General features: G+C 37.7%; 2 protein-coding genes across 11 annotated transcripts in view; one reads left to right on the plus strand and one right to left on the minus strand.

Annotated features, from left to right (window-relative positions):
* Window positions 1-1,631: 1,631 nt before the first annotated feature.
* Window positions 1,632-22,133, minus strand: DCLRE1A (DNA cross-link repair 1A). 2 transcript variants are annotated; one of them, XM_025467284.3, is made up of 10 exons: window positions 21,904-22,133; window positions 20,165-21,311; window positions 16,545-18,233; window positions 14,765-14,898; window positions 13,509-13,627; window positions 10,396-10,536; window positions 8,737-8,882; window positions 7,792-7,946; window positions 3,806-3,947; window positions 1,632-2,438 (listed from the first exon to the last, which is right to left on the minus strand). In XM_025467284.3, exons 2-10 carry the CDS (start codon window positions 20,625-20,627, stop codon window positions 2,278-2,280), a joined length of 3,150 nt encoding a protein of 1,049 aa, XP_025323069.1. In that variant the 5' UTR covers window positions 20,628-21,311; window positions 21,904-22,133; the 3' UTR covers window positions 1,632-2,277. The 2 variants fall into 2 exon arrangements, with proteins under 2 accessions (XP_025323069.1, XP_025323068.1); XM_025467283.3 differs by lacking the exon at window positions 21,904-22,133 and adding an exon at window positions 21,668-21,777.
* A 28-nt stretch (window positions 22,134-22,161) lies between these two features.
* The window catches only part of NHLRC2 (NHL repeat containing 2), a 65,013-nt gene continuing 61,054 nt past the window's right edge, over window positions 22,162-26,120 (plus strand). For 8 of the 9 annotated variants that reach the window (XR_007406714.1, XM_049103101.1, XM_035708159.2 and 5 more), the window contains exons 1-2: window positions 22,162-22,600; window positions 25,550-25,702. Coding sequence is in view for 8 of the 9 variants with exons in the window: in XM_049103101.1 (XP_048959058.1) it covers window positions 22,321-22,600; window positions 25,550-25,702 (433 nt within the window). In the remaining variant the exon portion in view is untranslated. The remainder of the gene's footprint in view (window positions 22,601-25,549; window positions 25,703-26,120) is intronic. The other variant, XM_035708161.2, reaches the window with a different exon arrangement.

The raw sequence follows: 26,120 nt of genomic DNA on the forward strand, positions 1-26,120 counted from the left end.
GGTTTATAGGACTGGAACTCAGTAACCAAATACATCATGAACTTAAATTTGTTGTTCTGAAAACTAGTTTCATATTTAGGTACATTAATAAATACAGCAGCAGGGATAAGTGATTTAGATTTGAAAGGGCATTGACATCGAGTAGGAAAGATTTTCCTGTTACACTGAAGCCATGACAACTGGGAATCAGTTTGTCAAGTGTTACTGCCTCTGGGAAATCAATGTTCAGTGTCAGGTAAGATTGCAGAGCAGCTCTCTGAAAAGTTCCAAATACAGATATAGTAGAACATCTTCCTCTGGGATGGCTTAATTCTATTTCTTCCTTACATGTGTATAAGATGCTCAAGAGCTGTCATCCATTTATTTTGGGTTGATTTATTATGGTAGATTTCTTCTTTCATTTCACTTTAAAACTGAAATTTTTTATCTACCGAAGTGTGAGGTGTTGGAACTAAGAATTTCATATATAGCTCTCCATGGAGCCTCGAGAAGTTTGGCTGTGATTGTGACTTATATTTAAAACTCTTTGGGGTGATCCCTAAATGAGGTTCTGCATGTTCTGTGGCAATGGCAGCACACAAAGTCATTCTGAGCTGCTGTAAATAGTGCTGTTTGTGTAGAAAGAGGTTTTTTGTACTGAATAATAAAAAGGCTGAGGCTACCCTTAAATAATATGCCTGGATTTTCCAAGTAAAACCTCTAAAATCATGAAAAAAATCTTGTTTTACCAATGAAAAAGGACAATTCCTAAAAAATACCCTATTACTCAAATAATAAGTTAAAATGACCGTAAATGACTTGACCATCTCCCCTGTATTAAAAATGCCTATATTTGTGAGCTACACAAAGTCTTTCTAATTTAACTCTTACTAACTAAAGTTTAAAACATCAACCCCAAACAAGTTAATATATTTTAAATGTGTAATTGAAGTCAACTGAGAGTTAAATTGAGTTTATTAATGTTGTAATAAATTACAACAAGCTCCTAAAAGTTTTTCTTCCCTTAAATGTGATCCCTATCACCCTTACCTACATAGCAATGCAAAATCCAAGCTTGTGAAAATAAAGTTCATGAAGAATACTATCCTTACTGAAATCGTTACTGGAAATAATTTTCCATGAACACATTTTTTAAGAAATGTCTTAGAGGAGGCTTGGTCAGTTAAGCATTTGCCTTCGGCTCAGGTCATGATCCTGGAGGCCCGGGATCAAACCTAGCATCAGTGTGTGTGTGTGTGTGTGTGTGTGTGGGGGGGGGGGGGGTGCTCAGCAGGGAGTCTGCTTTTCCCTCTGCCCCTACCCCTGTTCATGTTCTCTCTCCCTCTCAAATATATAAATGAAATATTTAAAAAAGAAAAAATTTCATTTCTAGAGGTAACATAAGAATATGCATTTATACATATATGTATACATATTCATTATACTTGTTTTCTTAAATCCCAGAAAAACATTTTTAATATGCATTGGCTTGCCCCAAATGTTCATTTTTGGATCAGCTACTTAGTCTGTGTTGGAGACATCAAGATTCATAAATAAATTATATAATCTCATTTATTATTGCAAATCCCAATGTTGCAATCAGAATTTCTAATTATCTGATGTCTTGAATAAACAGTTCAAATAAACATCTATTCAGGTAAACTTTTCACCATCCTTTATTGGGTTATTACTTAGGGTGTTTTTTTTTTCCATTTATTTATTTTTACCTAGGGTCTTTAAATCACCTTCCTTAGCATCAAATGTTATTTTCACTGAAATTTGATAATTGTATGAACATCACAGTTATAATTCCTAAAACCTAAATTATAATTCCTAAAAATTCCTAAATTCCTAAAAAGACACTGTGGCAAATTTAAGATTACTTTTTATTTAAGTATCATATAAAAGTTATCTCATAAAAATATGCTCCATATTAAATAATTTTAAAGATACATACTTATAGATAATGCTTTCAATGTCACTTATCTATTACCATGAATCCTTTGATCCCTAAGGCTGCCTTTGTTGCCTCTCCTAAGGCTAGATGCAGAGTATAACTGCTCCTGAGGGAGGAGCAAGAATCAAGGGTACTTGGGAGACTAGTGTCCATCATTACTGATGATGCTGCGAGATACCTGGCACCATAAACATGCTATTTAAACACAAATGAGAAAACAAGCTCTCTAAGCAGCCTTCACAGGGCTTTCCATACAAAGCATATTTCATATCAATAAAGATTTAACTAAGTAATGAGCTATACCTAAGTTACTTAACAGTTCTGAGTCCTTTCGGGTAAAGTCAATATCCAGCTTCCAATTTCCACTCTTTAAAATATTTCTCCATTGTCCTCCTAGATTTCAAGGTACCAACATTCACAGTAGGTATGATTTTCTGGGGCTTCAGCCACTGAACAAAACGTTTCAGTTCTAGGTAGCTGCTGTGTTCACTATAAGGGATTCCTGAAACACAAAAGAGAAGATATTGCAGACAAAAAAAAAAAAAAAAATCGAATTATTTTTTAAAAATACACAAGGCCAAAATAAAAAAGGAAAGCAATCCAGAGTATTTCTGTCAAAAACTTCCTGGTGCTTTATTTCTGATTTTAAAAAATGTGTTAATAACTTATATGGAGAATAACAATTAAAATATTAAAATGATACAGAAACTTTGAGCATTAAATAATTCTACTGCTTTTCCTATAGACACTTCATATGCATGTTTATAGATTCTTATTTTTAATTAGGCTTTCTTTTTATTTTTTTAATTCTTTTTTTTTTAAAGATTTATTTACTTATTTATGATAGACATATATAGAGAGAGATAGAGGCAGAGACACAGGCAGAGGGAGAAGCAGGCTCCATGCCGAGAGCCCAATGCGGGACTCAATCCCGGGACCCCAGGATTGGGCCCTGGGCCCAAGGCAGGCGCTAAACCGCTGAGCCATCATCCAGGGATCCCCTAGGCTTTCTTTTTAAATTAGGCTTTTCTCTTTAAGCACTTAACTCAGCTATGGACTTCAGGAAAATCCTGGAAAAAACAAGAGTAAAATTTGAAGAGTATCAAGCAATTGACTCTTGGTTTCCAGAGCAAGTAAACGGATTATAGTCCCTGAGCTTTGCACACAGAAAAAGTAAGCAAAAAATAATAAAAATAAACATAAAATCTTAAAAATCCCTTTATCTTTACTGAAGATCAAGTGCCACAGAGAAGGGGAGAAGGAGACTTGTTTTAACTGGGATCTTTAGGGGCTGAAATTAAGTCATTAGTCTAGGGACATAGCAAAAACATTTCCGTCAGCCACAATTACAATAAACAATTTCTGAGGACAAAGGCAAACCTCCTCCACAAAATGAGAAAAATGAGTCAAATCTGTTCCTCTTGCCGTCATGGCATTGAACCCAATCTTCCTGCTGACAGTTTGCCAGTGGCACCTGAGCTTCCAGACTCAACTGCATTGCCCACCCCTCCTCTCAAGCACTTTTAGGGTTCCTCGAGATAGCACTGATCTCAAAAATGAAATAATCTGTATTAGCCAGTGTCTTTTTACTCTTGTCACATTCCTTTCTATCACTGTATGTACTAAAAGATGCAGTTTTAGAGTACAAAGAGCAGAAACTAGATTTTAAAAGATTCTTTGGTGCCTGTTCTTCTTGGATCTTTTTTTTTACAGCTCTTTTTATTGTTTATTATTTTTATTTTTAAAATTTAAATTCAATTATCCAATATACAGTACATCATTAGTTTCAGATGTAGTTTTCAATAATTTATAGCTCTTTTTAAAAATGTCGTAACAAACATTAAAAGTGAAAAAATTTCATAATTATACCATATATTGAAATGTTTCCTTTGATCTGAGGAACAATGTCTCTTATATTAGTTAACTGGTTAGAATGCGTCCATCCTGTAGGCCGAAAAGCCAAAATCTGATTAAATTCTCCACCGCATTTCTTCAAATGACTCTGTAAAGCCTGTTAAATAAAAATAGGATATGTATTTAATAGTCAGTGAAGGTGGGTTATGTGGCATAAAACAAAATGATCACATTGGCATAGTGTTAGGGAGTGTGCACTTGGTAAACATTAATTTGCAATAACCTAGAGTTGTACTTCCAGAAAAAAATAAAATCACTGAAAAAGTAATTTTTCCTTTTATCTAAACTTAAAAAAAAAGTGCAGTCTGAAAAAAAGTAAGATGAGGTAGCCTTTAACATAAGAATTACAGATTCAAAGATTACAATTCAGATAGCTACCAAAGAAAGAAAGAAAGAACTCTCCAAATCCTACTACTATTAGGATACTGAATATACTGTTAGGATGTTACAGATACTAGTATCTAAGAGTATTTCTGTTAGAGATACCAGTATCAACACTGGTAAACAGCAGCCCAAAATTATCCACATGTATATATGTACAACGGAGGACTGACAGATAAATGGGAATAATTCTGTGAACGGCATTATATTCAACATGTACATATATTTCAAAGACACACACTAGCACTCTTCTCAGGGTCTCACTCCTTTCTACCCTTTAAACATGAACTAGAATACTTTCAAAACTTTTTCATGCTACTAGAGTTGGAAGTTCTATGGTTCCCTAATAAATCGTGAGTAGAACTTTCCAAACTAAAGTCATCATAAGTGATGACATTTGATGAAATCTGAAAATCAACAACTAAAGTTCAATCTTTGAAAGGTAAGAAAAATCCAAAGAAAGACAGTAATGGTACAAGAGACACCAAAAGTCTAATACTTTTGGTCTTCAGGCAAAACCCACAGTGTCAAGGGCTTAGTATAAATTTATAATTAAGTTCTAATTTACTTTAAAATAATAAAAAAATCTAAACTGCACATGGTGCCATCTTGGATTTCCAGAGGTCTCCTTTTTCTTCCTTAATTATTCATACTCTGAACTGTTGTAAAAGATGCTGGTAGAAAGTTCTGAAGAAAACAGACAAATCCATGCATCCATCTACTTTGTCCCTCATTCAATACATGTCTGTTCCAGTATTAGGCCACATTGTGGTGTCAGAATGGTGAATAAGAGACACAGCCCTTTACCTTCTGGAAGCTGAGAGGCTAGTGGGGAGATGGTCAATAAAACCCACTTTCTGGGTCTTTTTTAAAAATGGAAACCATATGCCCTTTCTTAACTTTTTCTAATTCTTATCATCTATTATACCATCAGCAACTAGAAGCCTTACAGACTGACCATTTCACAAAGGGCTCATTTTTTGTAGAAATTCCTAGAAATGGGATTGTTGAGTTAAAGGATTTACCCCTAACTTCCACTTCTATCCATGATGGATGAGCATGCTCATCTCTCTAAATCATGGCATGGGAATATTACCTTTTAAAAAAGCATACCAATTTGGTAGGAGACAAACATTCTTGTTTTGTTATTTTTATGTTTGATTACTAGTCAGAGGCTAAACATATGATTGTGTTTTTTTACTTTGTTTTTTTTTTTTTAAAGATTTTATTAATTTATTCATAAGAGACACAGAGAGAGGCAGAGACATAGGCAGAGGGAGAAGCCGGCTCCCTGTGGGGAGCCTGATACAGGACTTGATCCCAGAACCCTGGGATCATGACCTGAGCCAAAGGCAGGCGCTTAACTGCTGAGCCACCCAGGTGCTATTCTATATGATTGTGTTTATCAGATATTTATACTTCACTGGTAAATTAATAACAATATTTTGATTTCTCCTTTGTATCAAACAATGATCTCTTATTAATTCAAATACCTACCATTTAAAGAGTCGTATTTCTTACCAACTACTGCCTCCCCACAAAAAAAAAGGTTAAGCTATGGATAGATAGCTAAGTTTTCATTATAATCCCTGCAAATTTTTGGATTTTTGTCTAGCATAGTCTAGGATCTAGATAACGTGATACTATCTGCTTACTTACCAACCCTCTTCCCCTGGTCCTCACAAAAGAAAGGAAACAATACAAAACTGAGGTTTAGTGCAATTACACATTTAATATCATAAAGTGAGAGTCCAATTTCCAATACAGGTCATAAAACATATCCATTCCTATTTGTTTCACAAGTTCACTCAGTAGAATTAAGTGAGAATTTCTGCTTTTCACGAAACAAATTAGAGTTACCACAAAAACATCATTAACCTGTGCCACAAAAATTGATGATATTATTATCCAAGCCAAACATACGGGAAGAGGCTGCCAGCAGCTGCTAGTCATTCATTAACTACAATCCGGGAACTACTGCCATTTTATTAACTTTATTAAGAATGATCTAGTCAAGGGGTGCCTGAGTGGCTCAGTAGGTTAAGTATCTGCCTTCAGCAAGGACCTGGGATGGAGCCTTGCATCTGGCTTCTTGCTCAGCAAGCAATCTGCTTCTCCTTCTCCCTCTGCCCCCGCAAGCCACTCATGCTTGCTCTCTCTCCTTCTCTAATAGATCTTTGTTTCTTTTCTTGTTTTTGTTTTTTTTCTTAAAAAGAATGATCTAATCAACATAAAGTCTCTGATCCATGACCTGTCTCTGTTTATTGGTAACCAGTTTGTGATAAAAACTGATTTTGGTATATGGTATATGCCACTAGAATGGTTTTTCAGTAGGTTAATCCTCTATAACATTATTGTTTATTGTCGTAATGTCTTACCACATTCAGTCAACCAGCTTTATTTTTTTTTTAATTTTATTTATTTATGATAGTCACATAGAGAGAGAGAGAGAGAGAGAGGCAGAGACACAGGCAGAGGGAGAAGCAGGCTCCATGCACCGGGAGCCCGATGTGGGATTCGATCCCGGGTCTCCAGGATCGCGCCCTGGGCCAAAGGCAGGCGCCAAACCGCTGCGCCACCCAGGGATCCCAGTCAACCAGCTTTAAATCAGAGGTGGTAGTCAATCCATATCACATATATGGATTCAGGATGTTGAACTAGATAGCATGAATGGTTTTATAGGGTTTCTAGGACTTTCAAGCCTGCCTTACAAACCCTGAAAATCATATCTGTTTACATTTTCACAAAATGTCATTAGCTCTGATGCAACAAAACTATTTTTGGTGGCAAAATAAAAAAATTGGCTTTAAGAATTAAGATATAACCTCATGGAAGCCATTGGCTTTCTGCTTTATCTGGGTTTTTGAAGACAAGAAATTTTTAAAAGTGTTATTTTTTGAAATGTCATTTTGGAAATATCTGGTCACATATGTATCTTTTTTTGTTGTTTATTTGTTTTTGAGTAGGCTCCATGCCCAATGAGGGGTTGAACTCAACTCTGAGATCAAGGGCCACATGCTCTACCAACTGAGCCAGGCAGGTGCCCCAACCTCTCTCTATCTTAACCTACACCTTAGAACTGACACTAGAAGTTGCTCTCTTAGGATACACTTCTACTATTTCACTTAATCCTCACAACAAGTAAGTTTCCAACATATTATCAATGTTATTGGGATTAATGTTAATACAGAAAAGACCTGAAAAAAAGAACTCCTTAGAATTCTCTGTTCGTTTCCCTACTCAATGGAAAGAACTAGAAGACAATCTTAAACACAGAAGATTTAAATGACCAGACAGTTACACACTTTTCTATTTTTGTTTCTTTTAGGACAATTCTCTAGTCCCTGTGGACATCTGAATTACTCCATGCAGCTACACACACATAACAAATTAAAAAATTTTAAATTACACTTAAAAGGTTTTCTGGGGCAAGGTTTACTATGACTCCACTATAACTAAATTCCTCTGCCTTAAATACAGGTAAAGTGGGATTTCAGTTTATAATCGTTGTATTATCTTTTCTAGTCCATCCTAAAAATACATATTCTATGAATGCTTACCTTAAAGTTAATTTGCATCATTGGGAGAAGGTGAACCAGTGAATTGCACATGTCTGTAGTGATGAAGGAATTAAGATCTGGTATGTTGAGGCACTGTAAGGTTTTATATTTTTCTTGGGACATGGCCACTCTTGAACCTAAAACATCAGCAATGGCTACAGGCAAAGGAAAAGGTTAAAAATAGCATAACTGCAGCTTATGAAAAAAATTATAAAGTTACAACCTAATCAAAATTTTAAATAATAATTTACCAACAATAACAAAAGAAATTCAAAACATTCACACTTTTGCTATATTTCAAAAAGGCTGAATACTTTTATTGGTTAACTGTATGAAATAAATTGTGAGAAATCCAGAGAATTTATTTTTAAGGACCTAGTATTTAAAAACTGCAAAAGACGGATACAAAGGGATAGAAGAAAAGAAGGAACCAAATTTGGAGGAGTTAAAACTCCAGCTTTATCATTTCGTATCTTAATGTTTGACATGATGTGGCCATAATTAGGAAGAAATGCAAAGTATTTTGTGAAATAGTATATATAATGCCATCTTGACAAATTGCAATTACATATTCTAAATCATTTATGTACAAAAATGAAAACTGTTCTCTAAAATAATTAAATTGATGGTTATCCTCAAAGAATATGACTATACAGTAGTTATTTTTCAAAGTTCCCTGAAATACTAGTGTAGCCTGGACATTTCCTCTGTAAACATTCTGCAGATGTAAAGGCTGCCATAAACACACTTATCAAGTGTTTCTAATAAGTTAAACCTTTTAACGTTTAAATGAATCCACTCTATCAAGTTTTTCTTCAAAGGTAATATTGCACCATTTCAGGAAATAAGTATCAAGTACAAGCATCCAGACTGAAAGGGCTTTATGCAAAAGAGGATCTGATCTTTATAATATATTAATGTAAATTAGATACAGCTACTACCCACCTAGGAAGACTTTCTCTTTTCCAATAGAATAAGTGCCACAGACAACCAGAACACGTGGGTTTCGAGTTACTGCCTCAAAGGCAGTGTTGATGGCAAACTGGATAACCTCTTGCTGAGACGGAAAGGAATATTCTGGGCTGCAATATCTGTAATATGGAAATATGGTACTTACTAAACGAGCACCAAGAAAGCCACAGCATTAAGGTAGATGCTATTTTAGAAACCAAGCTCTAGCTGACTTACATGTAGTGGTTGTGTAATATATTAACAGCACTGCAGTTATTCCCTTGCCTATGGGTAAAATATTTGTTATGAGCCATGGATAATTTATGTTGGAATTTTATATCTCCAATACGTCTTTTACATTATATTTCTTTTATTGTCCTCACATAAAGAAGTTGCCTCTTTTTCCTCAAGAACAGTTCTAGCTGGCTATTTTAGGTATGAATATATACCCCAGCATCTTTTAACTTCAATCACTATCAAAGGAAATACTAGTGATAGGGATTATCTCTGAACTAAAGAAGTCTGATTTAGTTTAAAAAATTCTTAAAATAATGAAACCAATCATTAATTTAATAAAGCAAATTTAAATCAAACAGTTAATATTCACATGATTAACTGCTCCTCTGAGGAGATACAGAAATGTATATAGTATTACAAGAATATAATAGATCCAGTTGGGTTAACCTCAATGCAATCACACCTAATGAAGAAAGGTTAACCGTAAGACTACTAGCTAGCTATTGCTACTTGGGATGAAAATTAAGCATTTTTTTTCACTTAAAAAAAGTCATAAAGTACAAACATTGAAGAAACATTTTTTCCCATTTTCAAAATTGTTTTTGCTGGTCAGCCATAAGAATAGAGAAAACACTTGTCTTTTTTCTGATGAAAAACCAATAAAGAAATTCAGAATTCTATTTGCAGAGCAAAACGAAGCAAAAAAAAAAAAAAGTTTGTTTTTTTACTATTTTCTTAATGTATTTAGTGTTTAAAGTACATATAAAATAATTAGCTATAGTGTTAGAAAACTGGATGTGAAAGACCATCTTTTACTAAAATACGCCATCCAAACTCACTTCTTAAAACAGGTTGAAATAGTTGACATAATTCATTTCTAACCAACTGATGAGATACTTTAATATATAATAAAAAATAGCTTGTACCATTATATTTATAACATTTAGGAATTCAAAGCTGTCACTTATAAATTACTTTTGGAGAAAGGAACAAAGTACTTTGAATATTCAAAAATACAATCACATTTTGGCCTCTGTTTCTTCTTTACAATTACAGTTAATAGTCATACATATACTTTGAAAAGGTAACTTAAAAGGGTATTTTCTTAAAGTTTGCCTCCCAATTTTTCTTCCTTGTTTCAGTAACAGGATCCTCACATAAACCAAAGGAAATCACAAAAAAAGAAAAAATGGAGTTGTATTTGGTTAAGACAGGTCATCCAAATTTGTTCTTAAGCAAGTATGTATTTTTTCAAACAGCAGTTCTCTGATAAAAACTTAAAATGATCACTGACAAGAAGCCATCATTTTGGTTACCTAAGCAACTGTGCAAATTGTTCATAATAAGCAGGGCAAATATTGTCAGTGGGGTTAAAAAAAAAAAAAAAAAAAGGCATACAAACAAAGCCTTTCTTACGTTGTATCTAAGTAAAGCGTGTGGACTTTCTGGCCTGCAAGACGAGAACGTTCCATCGTGGGATCAGCTCGGAAGTCACCAGTGTGTAACAGGACATTACCATTAGGAAGATAAAACAGGATCATGACAGCACCTGGACAGCTGAACACAAACATTTCAAAGGAAGAGTCTTAATGCATGCAAGGCAGCTGAAGGACTTCAATATCAACCAGTTAATACCCTCTAGTAGGAACCACAGGACACAGCACTGTACTATAGACAAAACAGCGCTTAAGCAAGTTTACATCACAATAATAATAATAAGAAAAAGTGGTGTGCAGGATAGGATTGATTCAGCAGGCTAGGTTTGTTTGAATGCCACACTTCCTCACCTAAGGCCTGTCTTTAGGATTCATCCTTGGCTGGCCCTTGAGAGAGGAGCTGAATTCTTGGAATATGCTGCCTGGTTAAGAGTGCTTTTTATGCCTGAAGCATGGGCCATGTGTTACCAGTTTGACCAGATAGTTTATGCTAATATTGTTATCTTTGGTAAATATCTGTTTTGCTCTAGGGGACTGGAGTCTGAGGAGCTGAGGCAAGTCACGTGGTATTGTATGTGTATGTAACTGACCCTCATTAAAAGCCCTGGCTGGACTCACATGAGCCTCCCTGTCTGGCCATGCTTGGCATGTGTGGTGACACAGCACTGCTGGGAGAACTAAGTGCGTCTGTGCTACTCGTTAGAAAAGGATACCTGGAAACTTGTGCCTGGTTTCTCCTGGACTTTGCCCCCATTTGCCTTTTCCCTTTGCTGATTTTAATCTGTATCCTTTCCCTGAAAGCATGAGTACAACAGCTCTTCTGAGTCCCATGGGTCCTTCTAGTGAACCACTGAGCCTCAATACTGCCAAAATACATAGAGCTTTCATTATTAATTCTGGGAAAACACTGGGAATAATTACTTTTGTAATTAAAACTTCCTTTTGCCTTCCCACCCCAAAACTTCAGACCACAATGACTTTACTGGGGAATTCTATCAAACACAAAAGGAAGAAATAGTACCAATCTATACAACATCTTTCAGAACAGAATAGAAGGGAATAGTTCATGTGGCCAGTAGTACTCCAATATCAAAACCAGACAAAAGCATTATAAAAAAAGGCAAAAACTACAGACCAATATCCATTACGAAAACAGACACAGAAGTCCTTAACAGAATATTTAGCATATCAAATCCAGCAACACATATTTTGTAAAGGATACTCCATGAAGACTGAGTGGAGTTTATCCCAGTGATGCAAGGCTGGTTTAACATTCAAAAAGTCCAGCAGCATCATTTACCCTTTTTAACATCATAGAGGAGAAAAATTATATGATCACCTCAGTAGATGTTGAAGAAGCATTTGACAAAAGTCAACACCTATTCATGATTACAAACTCTCAGCAGACTAGGAATGGAAGGGATTTTCTTCAACCTGATAAAAGGCATCTAAGAAAAACCTATTGCTAACATCAAGCTAAAGGGAGAAAGAGTGAAAGCTTTCCTCTTTGGGTCAGGAACAAGGCACATCTGCTCTTACCACTCCCATTCAACACTGTACTAGAGGTCTGAGCCAGGACCATGAACAAGAGGGGAAAGAAGCATTCTGAATGGAGAGTAAGAAGTAAAACAAGATTCTCTATATTTGCAGATGACACGATACTACATTCAGGAAATTTTCAGGAATCTATAAAAAACCTACTACAATTAATGTGCAAGTTTAGCAAGGTCTCAGGATACAAGGTCAAAAAACAAAAATCAGTTGTCCATCAAGAGGTGAACAAAGACATCATAGTGTGCCCATACAATAGATACTACTCAGCAATAAAAAGAAACAAACTATTGATACACACAGCATGGATGAATCTCAAAAACGTGATGAGTGACAGAACCTGGATGCAAAAGAGTACGTACTATGTGATTTCATTTTGCTGAATCTCTAGGAAAGACAAATCTAATCCATGGGGACAGGAAATAGATCAATGCTCCCCTGGGCTGGAATGGGGCTTGGGGATTGACTGCAAAGGAGCACAAGGAAACCTTTTGGGATAGTGACAATTTTCTGTATTTTTACTGTAGTGGTATTACATGTGCTCAGTGGGGAGTCGGCTTGAGAGTCTCTTTCTCCCTCTTCCTCCCTCTTAAGAAAGAACGAAGAGAAAGAAAAAAATAAAGAACAAACAGCAACAAAGTTAGCAGACAAAAAGTTAAAAGCAACCTGAAGCGGGAGCACGGGTTTGGATTTTTAGAGATCTAGTCTTAATTTTAATTCTCTAAGCACCTCTGACCATTCAAATCATATATAAAAAGTATGAAGAAGCAAGTTGACAGTTGGATTTCGGTAATAGGATACTGACAGTGCTTTACATTAAAAAAAACAAAAAGGGAAAAAGGGAAACCACTTTCTAAGAAAAAAAAACTTCCAAGTCTTTAGTATTAAAAGCCTGAGGGATTTCTTTCTTTCTTTTCTTTTTAAAGATTTTATGTACTTATTTGACAGAAAGCAAGGGAGAGAGAGTACAGGCCGGGCAGAGGGAGAAGCAGACTCCCTGCTGAGCAGGGAGCCGATTTGAGGCTCAATCCCAGGATCCTGGACCATAATTCAAGTCAAAGGCAGAGCTTAACTGACTGAGCCCCTCAGGCACCCCCTGAAGGATTTCTTTAAAAGGGAAAAAAGAAAAATCCTCTGGTATCTGAATGGAGTGCAAGCTGTTAACTTACATAAGTGATATTAAAGAAAACGGCAAAAAAAAAAAAAAAAATAAGGAAAATGGCAAAAGGTTAGCTCTTCAAAACAGCAGCAACATGTTAAAATATTTTTTAAAAAAATAAGATGGAGTCTCCTATGTCAAGGATAGTAATTTAAACTGCATTAAAAATGAATTAGATAACATTTAAAGGACCTTTCTACATTTAATCTGATTCTGTAATTGAATGTTATTTTTTTTCAAAAGGAGAACTGTTTTTACTTAAAGTTTTAAAAATATCAACCACATTAGTTCCAATAAAAAGAAGTTCTTAAACAGATGTACTAATACTTTATTTTAAATATTTTTAAAATATAAGCTAGTTTTAAGGTAACTTTAATACTTACTGATTGGCATCAAGCAAAACAACTTTTACACCATTTACTATACATTCAGTGTCCATTGGCAATGGATGGATGTATTGTTTTTGCACGTGAAGTTTGCTCTTCAACAAATTGCCAGTTATCTGCAAAACAGAATGTGCTTATTGCTGATACAGTACAACACTAAATTGTTGTGGGACACAACAATAAAACAGATAAAGTCTTTTATTTCAGATCTAGTTTGGAACCAAGTATCTTAGTCTCTCTGTTTTCCCACTTACTTGTATTCATGGAAACCCTCCAGAATGTCAGGAGGACCTTCCTACAAGGACTACGTCACAACTGTGCTTAAACATGGTTCACTGGCTCTCCCTCTCCTGCGGAAAGTCCCTCATCCCCAGATGATATACAAAACCCTTCATTATCTGGCCCCTGCACATTTCTGCAGGTTTATCTTCTGTTAGAGAATAACAGAGAATAAAGAGAATTTCTCATGGTTAGCTGTTCTGAATTGTCTCAAGTGCCTGCAATGGGTAGATTTCCCAGGCGTCTATGCCAGTGTACAAACTCTACTCTCTACCTAGGATGCCCTCTCCTCTTTCTTCCGCCCGGTTCTGGAATTGGACAGACCTGTGTTCAAATTCTGGCTCTGCCACTACTAGCTCTGTGACTTAGGACATACCACTTAGTCTCTCCCAACCTCGGTTGCTTCATTCATAAAAAGAGATTCATTTTATTTCAATGAAAATAATGCAAGAATGCTTGAAAATTAAATTGAAGTTTTAGCCAAAGCCCTTAGTAGTAGGCACTAAAATAGTCACCTTTTAATAATTAATTCAAGGTATCTTTTCCACCACTTTCTCTGAATTTGGCCTGGGGCAGAATACAGCACTTTCTTCTTCTATTTGCTGGCGTCCCATTCAGTTTTCTGTCGCAATATCAATCCTACCACAGTGTATTTGCAAATGTATCCCGTGAAGGCTGTGAGCTCCTTGAAGTTAGGTATTTTGCCCTGAAAGTCTTTTTGGGCACTCAATAAATGTTTACTGAATGGAACTTAGGTGTTTTAATACACCATGAAGTAGTTTACTGTTTCCATATAATAAAGCATTTTTAAAAAGTCTTGTAACCATTAGCAATAACTCATTTAGCTTTAGACTCTTGATGTTTTCTCACATATTTTCTAGTAGAATGATAGATTTTACAATGTTAATTGTTCTTTTTTAACCACATGCTTAGAAATTCACTGCATCCCATAAATTTAGAAGGCAAAAACTTACCTCACTACAATAAACTGGAAATGTGAAGTTTTTAGACAATCCAGCATAATGATCAGAATGAAAATGTGTGAGAAAATAGGCTGTGCACCCTTCAACCAATCCGTACTGGAAGGCATCAACTGTAAAGCCAGTCCCTGTAAAATGAGAAGAGCACACAACTGCTTGAGCAATAGCCAACGGAGTAAAATGTGAAAGACATCCAATTCGAATATAGTGAACTCCCTTACGTCTTTACATCTGTTTCAACTGAGCTTCATAATTTAAAAACTTATGCCACATAAATTCAGCCAAAAGAGGATACTACAGATGAAAATGAGTCTTTTAAGTTTATATTAAATATCCCAGTATTGGCTCCTAAAAAAATTTTTTTATGTATTTTTTTTTTTTTTAAGTAGGTGCCACATCCAGTGTGGAGCCCAACAAGGGGCCTGAACTCACGACCCTCAGATCAAGACCTGAGCTGAGATCAAGATTCAGATGCTTAACCGACTGAGCCACCCAGGCTCCCACTGGCTTTTTTTTTTTTTTTTTAATGAGCAACTGTACCAAAAAATTTAAAATACTAAGTTACAAACCAATTGTTTTACTGATCTAAAATCCTTTACTTCTGCAAAACTGCAAAAGGAAAATGCTCACTTTCTTCTTATTTTATTCTATTGTGGCAACTGATACTGGAGGGTACAAACGGTCAAAGGCCCAAATAACCATACATATTACAGTGGTTGTGGCCTCCACTGGGTCACAGTACAATAACTGATGGACAGCATATCTGTAGTATTTGAATTTCATTGTGGGGGATGGGAGGTTGGAGGTGAAGAAAGGAAACAAGAAAATAAATTCCAAAAAAAAAAAAAAAAAAAGGCTACCTGAAGAAGCAAAAAAGGGAAAAAATAGAGCTGAGCTGTTTTGAAAAGTGTTCATGAAAGAAATAAGCACCACATGTATAAACTATGATACCTAAGTCATAAGCACACCTTCACAATGCCACTGAGGCTTAGCCACACATGGCACACTAGTCTCAAGCTCACTTACAATATAGAAAATTCATCAAATAAGTATTAAAAAACAAAACTGGTGCTGTAAGGTACATAAATGATATGCCCTATATAAACATTTTGAGCAAATTACAGATTGCAGCTATCAAAGTACTTTGCACAATCTTTCTGAAACCAGGTGCATTTTGGCAGATTTTATATTATTTTTAGAAGAATTATTGGTCTACAATACAGTTCAATTTACTACACATTTTTCTAACTCGTCTATGAAGGCATGAGAAATGACAAAATATAAAAAAGGCTGCGGAAATAAGTTATGATTTAGAGGTTAAAAATGACAATTATTATGACCTATACAATCTGTTAATTTTCCTTCTTTGAAGCTATTTAGTGCTTTGTATTTCTAAGTGCTTAGAGACCGTTTTAATGAAATTTTATTATAATTTATGTTTTTATAATTACTTACAGCCTTCCCTCCTTCCACATTAAGCTGACCTTTACTCATCTGTGTCCTTCTGTAAAATCTATATACGAGTATCTTGTGTGCAAAATACTATATATTTATACTTAATAGATATATTTATATATTTAATAAAAGTTTGCTGATTGGGGCAAAAGCATTTAAATAGGCAAAAAATCTATGTTACATTTCAATGAGGTATAAAAAAACAAAATACACAAAATTGTTCTATACAAATACACACAGACACAACATGGGTAATAAACATGAAATTTTTAAAAGTCGATTTTTTGTAGATATATTAAGCATTGGCATTTGAACTTACCAGGTATTTTCTTATAGAATGGACATGTCTTTTTTCTTAACTGTCCTGCATTAGGTGACTCTGGAATTTTCATATTCCCTCTCTGCAGCCTGCCACAAGCTGATTTTATGGAGACTTTGTCTTTCTTTAAATTGACTGTTTTGGATTCTGTCCTGTTAAGGTGATGTGACCGCTTCTGAGGTGTTCCTTCCTCTAGTGAATCTGACTTTTTGAGTCTCTTTCTTCTTTGTGGCCTCTCATTAGAAACTTCCACAGAGGGCTGACTCTCATTTAAATTCTTTGCATCAAATTCTAAATCACTTAAAGATTTTTCTGCTTTCCTCTTGCGCTGCCGGGACCTCTTTTCATTAGGACTTACAACTGGATTTAAGTTCATCCCTCCTACTGCACTTTCCCCCAGCAATTTCTCTTCCTTTCTTTTGGGGGGTAGTCCAAAATAAACACCTATATCCATTTGTTTCATTACCTTGGGAGATGGCTGTGTTGCAGGACACTTGGGACCAGATGGTGACATTGTCAGAGACTCGGCAGCAGTAGGTGCGCCGGAAGATTTCTCTGTATTTGGAACCATAACTTTACTGTCTAGTCTACCACCTAATGCCTTTCCGCAGACACATGCTGAGTTAGTATTGTTCTTAGCACTGAAGTTCTTACTTGATAATTTTCTGATTTTACTTTGGGTTGGATGGAAAGAAAGATCCCCTTCTCCCTGGCTTTCGATTGCCTTCAGGATCTCACTATTAAGTGATGGAAGAGGAATCTGATTGCAAACACCTGATTCTTCAATGACCTGTTTCTGTTTATTTGATTGAGATGGGTGACGTTCTGGCTTTCCAAGGTTTGCTTTAGCAGCTTGATAACTAGAAGTAAGCCCCTGTGCTAATGCAGATGGAAACAGCACAAAATCATGACCAGGATGTGCTGGATCCTCACATGAAATAACACTTCTATTTTGGGAAAAAAGTTGAGATGAACCAATTAGAGTGTTGTATTTATATAATACTTCATGGTATTTATCCTGAATTAAGAAGCTGTCCATGTGGGGGCCACTTTCCTGCTGGTCCATCAGGAAGGCACCATGGAGTTTTTGAGACGAAGTAGAGCTGTTGTCATCCTCTTCCAGGCTGCCATCTTTAGAGCTTCCCGTAAAAAAGAGTTCCTGCTGCGAAACACCCAGTGTTTCATCCATAGTGTAAGTCTCCTCGTCACTCTGAAGCGGAGAATAAGAGATTTCACAGCTGCTAAAGTCATTTTCTGGCAATGGGGAACGTATGTGTTCTGAGTTGCTTAGGATGCCTAGTTCCTCAGCAAGAGGGAGACCGACTCCTATCAGTTTGTCATTATTAATACCTTCTGGAAATTGTGGGGTTTGTTGGGACGTTTGGCTATTTGTCGAAGAAGAAATCTTTTTATTGGTTTCAGTTGGAGATTGAAATTTCCTGAGACACGGTGTCACTAATGAGGGATGAGTTGAAACATTTAAGTCTTCTGATTGCTTCCAAGGCAGAGGCCATCTTTCCTTAAGGCCACAGAGAAAGCTTGAGTTAGTCTCATGGCAACAATCCCCTGACGGATGGGCTGGGCTGCTGACAGGACTCCTGCTCGCCCTGCTCTGAGCCAGCAGGAGGTGAGTGTATCTCTTGAAATGAGAAGGAATTGTTGAGGTGCACAGGAGACCATCAGGACACTCTGAAAATTTTAAAAAAGAAAAAAAGTAGCGCAGGATCAAAGCCCAGTGTTAACACGTAAGTGATAAGTTACCAACCATACTTTGAGGCCTTAAGAACTTATTGTTACACAATCAAAATATCTGGCATAAAATAACAGTAATCCAGTATGGTTTTGCAACGCGCTTATTATTTTTTAAACAAATACTTAAGATTTATTTTCAGATAATCTTTTTCCCAAAAAAAATGTTGTAAGACTAACACCTTTTCTTCCCTTTAAATAACTCTCAAAAATATGAGCCCCTTCAAAACTCAGTTCATGTTTACACAAGGTATTCACAGGCCTTCCTGTTTCACCATCGCTCTGGCAATAGAGAGTGAAAAAGACTAGTGTGTCTCTCAGAGAACTAAAGTTCTAGCCCAGTTTTTGTCTTATCAAGCAATACAGATTTGGGACGATTAGAGTATCCTATTAGGGTCCATCATTTAATACTTACACTGCATACGAGAGTAACAACAATCTTAGTTATAGCTCTTCATACACTAAATAGATTCTAAGATTCGAAATTCAATTTGGTAACTTGTTAATAATATGGCTTTAATAACCTGGAAACTATTCCCTGTTATACTATTATAATTGAGAAACATTCTGTAAACCATCTTGGCATATCCCCTTCTATGTTAATTTCCAGGGTTTTTTTTTGTTTTTAGGTTTTATGTAAGTAATTTCTACACCCAACATGGGCTCCACCTAACAACCCTGGGATCAAGAGCTGCATGCTCTTCAGACTGAGCCAGCCAGGTGCCCCAATTTCCAGGTTTATCAAAAAATGACCCACTCTCCCTCCCAAAAAAGACTGGTTACATTAAATTAGAAGACCTCATCGATGAACATAATTAAAACCATCACATAAAAGTATTTGTTATGGCACAGAATTCAGTTCAAGAAGAGTCCATCTGTGATGCTATTCAAAGTAGTTTAGTGAAAAATCAAAAGAAAAATCTCTTTGAGGTGGCTTTCTCATAAGACATTTCACCCTGAGCTGCTCACCATAGGACTCCAACTTCCATTTCTGATTTTCAAGCCACTTAAAAGCAAAATACTAGCATTTGATGAGACTTTTGCTTTACATGAAAAAAAAAAAAGCTAATGCCAAAAATTTTTAAAGTTCCTTTGCATCTTTATGCAGTACTTTAAAATAACTAGAGGTTAATAATGTCTCTGAATCATACATAACATGAAAGCCATACTGAATAGTATTTTTATTTTGCTGAATTTTAATTCTTTGAGATTAAAAAATCCATATATGGTATACATAACTTTGAAATCTACAAATCATCATAACAACCCATTCTTCAGATACTCCAAGTAGGACTACCTGTTAAATATTATATAAAAGATAATAAAAGCATAGCATTACTTCAGTTATCACTTGGCACATTTTTTAATTTGAATCTTATAAATGTAAGACTCCTTCCCAGATCTTCTTCCTTTACCATAGCATGACAAATTCAACAGAATCCTGTTTAGAAGACTCATAATTCTCTAAATTTGTTTCACAAAAGATAATAGGCATTCTTTTAAGAATGCTCATCTATAAAACATTAATACCACTTACTTTTTGCAGTCATTGTGAGAGGCAAGTAAATAGTGAAAGCATCTAGTAGAGTATGTGCTCAATTAACATTTATGAAAAATCACTGAGATGTTTAGGAACTTCTATGACACAATATAATGCATTTCAACCGTTTTCAAGTTTGCAACATTCTTTAAAATTATACCATTGACTATGATCTTTTTTACCCTTCTCAAGAAGGGATTCCTTGTTTCCTTCCAGGGTAAATAAATTATTGATACTTTACTGCTTGCCTTGCTTGTTCCACCAGACTCCATCTGGCTTAATGCAAGTCTTTTAGACTATTTAAAGACCACTCCCTTTTTTGTAGTCTTACCTGTTTCAGAGACTGGTGGAGAATCCAAACACTCAAAAACATGCCATCGAGGTGTCTGACCTAGCAATGAGGAAAAAGGCATCTGGCAGTTTGGGCAGTATCCATCATAAACTGGACGTATCTTTGGTGATACTTGTTTATTTTTGAGGGTCCTACAGTGCTTTCCTGGAGTGGTTTCCTTGTCTTGGGACTGGTGAATACCATCGCCACAACTAGAATTCTGACTAGAAGCTACGGAAGTCTGACTACCTGTTTCTCCAAGGCACATTTCAGGGTCCTTTGTCTTCTCTTGGGCTTCTACAGTTCTCTTTTTATTTCTCTTTCGTGTCGACTGGCATTTTCCATCTGTTGCTTTTTCAACAGATTTTCGAATATTCTCAGAGCAATTGTTTGTTTGTACCGATTTGGGTTTTCTTTTAGACTTGTATTCCCAGATGTCTTCTTCCAAAACATCTTCTAACATGGCAAAATGATTTTTTTTTTTTTTTTTAGCAAATTAAGAATGTATTTCTGGTTATAAAAATTTTTAATGGAAATATATTTTGCTGAGAAAAAAAAAGGTAACTTGATGGGAATCTAAAGCTTTGGTAGTGGATATATTGGCAAACTACAGACCTTACACCTGCAAGCACCTGCTATTCCATTTATACCACAATAAAATTAAGAGAACCTACCACAGGGGTAGCCTCTGAGAAGTTTCCCATTGTGACTACTATTTCATTCAAGTGTGTTGGCCTTTCCAAGGACTCGATTCATAAATATAAGAATCAGTAGCACTTCGAAAACCAAGCGCTAAGAGGAAGTATAGGTTCAACGGCTTAGCTTAGAATGAGGTTTGCACAACAGTTATGATGAAGGTCGGTCCTGTGGGTTCCCTTTGAACTGGACAATGCTCCAAATAACTCACAAATGCCACAGTCCCTGGGCAACTGGTTTAGCAGGTTTCCCGCATATTAAAAGGCTGTCTCAGCTCCCTAGTACCACCATAATCACACACCAGAAGCAAAGAGGTATGTCGTTCAGGCGGGGTGGGGGCGGGGTGGCGGACTAGTAATTAATTGCCTGCATCCGTGACTCTTGGATATTCGATCACTTCGCTTTTCCTGGGTCAGTCCGATTATCTTCTTCCAGCAGCGAGGAACCAACACTGCACAATGAACAAACAAGATTCAAATGCATGAAGTTGTGTTTGCACCGAGGCCACCCACACTGCACTCCTAAGTCCACACTGCAGAGGCGGCCCGCCCCAGCGGTGGCCAGCCTCGCTCTCCATCAGCCTCAAAACCAAGGTTCACCTGCCGGAGGCCTCCCACCTGCTCCACCTGGTCTTTGAACTCTGGAGGCTGCAAGGCCAAGGAGCGGGGCCTTACGCTTTGCAGGGCGGGGAGACAGTGAGCTGCGAGCGCAGCTGGTTCCATAAAAGCTAGAGAACCGTCCGCTGCTGAAGTCGGAGGCAGCCCTCCCCCTCCCTCCCCCGCCTCCGGGATCCTCGCCTGAGCCCACCTGCCCCCCGCACACCCTCGGGAGCAGCTCCAGCTGCGTCCGCTCCCCTCGGCGCCCCCCTCCCCCCTGCTCCGCTGGCGAAGTGTTCGCGCTCGCACTTTCAGCTCCGCGGGGCGACAAGATACGGTGTCCGTGTATAAGCCAAAGCCATCGCCAGTCACTCCCAACTTAAAAACAAACAAACACACAAAAAAACACCTATATCAGGAGGCTATTCCTACTCCCCCGCCCTTTACCTTTGGTGTCTTGGCGGGAACAGCTTTTCCCCTTGCTAGTGCTGTGTCGAATCGGCTGACCCCGGTCTCAGGGCGGGACTTTGAAAAAGTTTGTGTCCTTTTTAAATCCTACGGATTTATTTTATTTCCGCTTTGTTCTAAAGCCCGCTAATTTCCAAAGTGAGGTGTGTGGGGGTATAGGGCTGTCAGGGCTCCTGGAATGCGGACCCGGAATCTCTCCCCATGCTGAATCTGGCGCTCCGAATGTCCAGCCGAGCCGGGGAAACGCTCTGGAAGGGGCGGGGTGGTTGGGGCCGGTGGTAAAAATTGCGGGCCCCGGAATTCCAGCGGTTTGTGCCTGAGCCCTGGAATGCACGGTCACGGAAAAGGAAAAGGTGTCGTGTGCGTGGAGTGCGGGGCTGGCGGAGGGTGAGGTGAATGTGCCGTTGTGAAACGGAAGGCCGGCCATTGCTTCCTCTCGCCCCACACGAGACCCTCCCGCGGGCCCCCGCGGCCGCCTGTGGACTGTCCGGAGAGAACATGGCGGCCCCCAGAGCCCGGGGCTGCAGCCTCGCGGGCCTGCTGCCGGCGCAGACCTCGCTGGAGTACGCCCTGCTCGACGCCGTCACGCAGGAGGAGAAGGACAGCCTGGTCTACCAGTATCTGCAGAAGGTGGACGGCTGGGAGCAGGACTTGGCAGTGCCCGAGTTTCCGGAAGGTGAGGGGCAGGCTGCGGGGTGGGGACCCCTGCGGGAACCTCCCCTCGCTCGGGGCCGCCGCCCTCCCCTGAGGCGGGGGGTGCGACCGCGCGGCCCGGGCGCCTCGCCTGCCCCCTGCGGCTTCCCCGGGTCCCAGAGGTGGCCCCCCGGGGCGCGGCGACGTGCGCCTCCGCGTCCGCCCGGGGCCCGTGGGAGCCCAGCGGACCTTCCATGCCTGCCCCGCCCTTCCCATCCTCTGCGCGTCCTGCCCGCGTTCGCGGCCCGCTGTGTGCTGCCCACAGACGTCGACACCAACGGGGCCTCTCGTATTTACTCCTCCCCTACCCCCCCTCCAGGTGGTATCTGTGTGATCGTGGGGGAAACTGAGGCACAGGAAGGCTGGGTAACTGCCCGAGCCGGATGACCCGGAGCCCCCGGACCGGCGCGTGTGTCAGCTGTGAACCGTTCTCCGTTCAGGGTCTTTGAACTCTGTTGTCATTTTTTTTCTTTTCTTTTTTTTTTTTTTCTTTTTTGAAATTGAATTGATTACAGCCTATCTCCAGGGTTTGAATGCCAGCCGAGTGTTTGGACACCCGGGAGCTGATATTCCCAGTAGCGCTCTTTGGGAAAGCACATCTTGCCGTTGATAACGGAGCCGAAGCCGTACTTTGCCTTCTTTGGTTGGGACTGGCCTTGTTTTGTTGGTGTTGGCAGGTCTCCTGGGCGGACACTGAAACCACATGTATAGTTAATGGGTTGGGTATGGCCGGGGTCAGTATCTCAGCAGAACCTTGCCTTTCACAACAGTCCTGTGTGGCTTTCCAAGCCTTTTGCTCCCACCTTCCAACATGCTTTTTTTTTTTTCTTCCCCCGTTACTAACCCTCTACAGAATTTGAAATATTGTGTGTGTGTGTGTTGGGGGGGTGATGGCAGGAGAATCAGGTGCAAGACTGCTTATCCCGTCAAAGACACTAAGAGATGAGACACATATGCGCATATTTTTTAAAAAACTTTGTAAGAAGTTAGTTACATAACATAGTGTTAGAAAGTGGCAGGAGACCCCCTAGGTTTGGGGACAGTGTGTTTATTTTCTAGTGTTGTTTATATTCGCAGTGGGTGTATTTTATTACCAGGAGATAGGACCTTAGTGACTCATAAATAATACAGCAAAATATTCGGGCTTCGTATCTGACGTAGTCAGATTTTCTGCTGGATCTGATTATTGAGCTCAGAATACTAGATAACCAGTTTCTTCTTGGTTTCATGATCGGTAAACTAGAATCAAGAAGTCATAAACATACTCTGTCTCAAACAGTGTACTTTGTTCATTTCTTCAAAGAGATATGTTTATGGGAAACTGTGGTATAAAGGATGATTTCAGACAGATCTGGGATGAAATCCTAGTTCATTTGTTAGTTGCATGAGCAAGGGACTTGATTTTTCCAAGCCTTATATGACTTCCTTATAAAATTGAACCAGTATTTAGCTTTTAGGTTAATTATGTGGATTAAAGGTAATATAGCTAAAGTTCTTAGTTTGTGTGATATCTCAATAAATGTTGATGGCTTTTTAAAATTATTTTCATTGTGATTATTGTTATTGTAAAATTTATTACTATTATTATTATTAAGCCTGGTAAGCCCAATAACTGACATGTAATAATACTTTCTTTATCCTCCAGTCTAAGTCACATTTGACCTTTTACAGAAAATACATTTAAAAGACCGATTCATAAATATTTTGCAATTAAAATATGAAATATACATTAGTTTGAAGTTTTATATAGTCGATCTGGTATACAATGAACACTTTATTAAAATGCATAATTAAGAGTTCACTCTACCCTAAAACCTTACTAGGTGGGACTAATTAAGGCAGAAATGCTAGTTTGATTTGCAGATATTAATTTTTTTTAGAATTTTGTTTTGTTTTTAAAAGATTTTATTTATTCATGAGAGACACAGAAGGAGAGAGAGGGGGCAGAGACACAGGCAGAGGGAGAAGCAGGCTCCATGCAGGGAGCCCAACATGGGACTTGATCCCTGGTCTCCAGGATCTTCTGCCGTGGGCTGAAGGCGGCACTAACCGCTGAGCCACCCGGGCTGCCCTAGAATTTTGTTTTGAGTAACTCCAGTGACTGTTATTAGTCATTAACTGTTATTATTCACTTAATTCCACCCAACTGTGGCTTTCAATTTCTATAAACTGTTTCCAAATACTCACTTTGAGATATAATTTAGTGGCTGCATTTACTTATAAATAATAAACTCATTATCTTTGTTTTTCTAAATTGGTAAATAGAGATACTGTACTTTAAATTTTTAAGAAAAATCTTTATAGTGCATAGTTTAAATTGTAAGTCATGCTCAAGTAATTATAAATTCTGATTTACAAAAGTACAGATTAATGAGATTCCATTTTTCTTTGGAGGGAAGGGAATACATTCTTCATCAATATTAATGTTGCTTCCATGAAATCTATAATAGTGCATTTTGCTTAACTTTGCATTTAAAGTATTTTGTATTTAACGTCTTATTCAAATCCAGAGCACTTTAGTTCTTATGAAATTGGCTTAGGCATTTTGTATGTTTATATTTTAACACTTTGCTCCTTTTTGAGTTTAGTCCTGTCTCGAAATTCTTAAGATTGAGTTTCATTCTCAAAGCTCATTTGAACCTGATTGTGTCCTCTTAATATCTGATATTTACTCTTGTTTTTTCCTAAATGTGTTGGATCTTGCTTTCTTTCACACACAGACTATTTCACTATTTCTCAAAGAATCTAGTCACTTTTTTTTTTTTTACTATATTTGCATACTGCCCCATAATAGCATCTTTCCCATTTTACCCCAACCCCTTATCCCTTCCTTAGAAGTAATACTGGTTTACATACATTTCAATGGAAAGTTTTAGATGATTATCCTTGCCTTTTCCTTTAATCATGATAATTTATTTTGTGTAAATTTCAGGATTAGAATGGCTGAACACAGAAGAGCCTCTTTCTGTCTACAAGGATCTGTGTGGAAAAGTAGTCATCCTTGATTTCTTCACCTACTGCTGCATAAACTGTATTCACCTATTGCCTGATCTTCATACATTAGAACACACATACTCTGATGAAGGTATCTGCCCTTTAATTGGTTTCTAACAGACTGTCCTGGCATAGGCACTGGAGGAGTAGCTGACTCATTTGCTCATAGGAAAATGAACATTTGGCAAGACTTCAATGATTCTAAAAGTAATTTGTAATCTATGATTTAAGGACTTCATGTACCTTCTCATGAAGAGTTAAGCTTAGTGATAATGGTTTGCCTTCCTAAAGAACCAGCATTTAGTACATTTTTTCCCTAAGGTTAAGGACATAATTTACTTTCTTATGATCGAGTATTTTTAAAAGTTCATTTTGTATATTTAGACTTACCTAAATTTTTTCTATGAGAAAATGAAACTTGTGACTCTAATCTTACACTCTTCTCACTAAGATATAAAGGTTTGAAGTTCTTATTAGGAAATGTGATTAGGCTTCCTTTAATTTCAGAT

The sequence above is a fragment of the Canis lupus genome, chromosome 28, assembly GCF_003254725.2.
Source record: "Canis lupus dingo isolate Sandy chromosome 28, ASM325472v2, whole genome shotgun sequence".
NCBI classification, from domain to species: domain Eukaryota; kingdom Metazoa; phylum Chordata; class Mammalia; order Carnivora; family Canidae; genus Canis; species Canis lupus.

Excerpts from the sequence above, each read along its gene's own strand:
- DCLRE1A (XM_025467284.3), bottom strand. The coding sequence starts at position 20,627 with ATGTTAGAAGATGTTTTGGAAGAAGACATCTGGGAATACAAGTCTAAA. Across the intron at positions 7,947-8,736 it reads AAAAGAGAAAGTCTTCCTAG|CCATTGCTGATGTTTTAGGT; the intron begins GTGGGTAGTAGC and ends CTTTGCCTGTAG. Across the intron at positions 2,439-3,805 it reads AGGAAACATTTCAATATATG|GAATCCCTTATAGTGAACAC; the intron begins GTATAATTATGA and ends TTTGTGTTTCAG.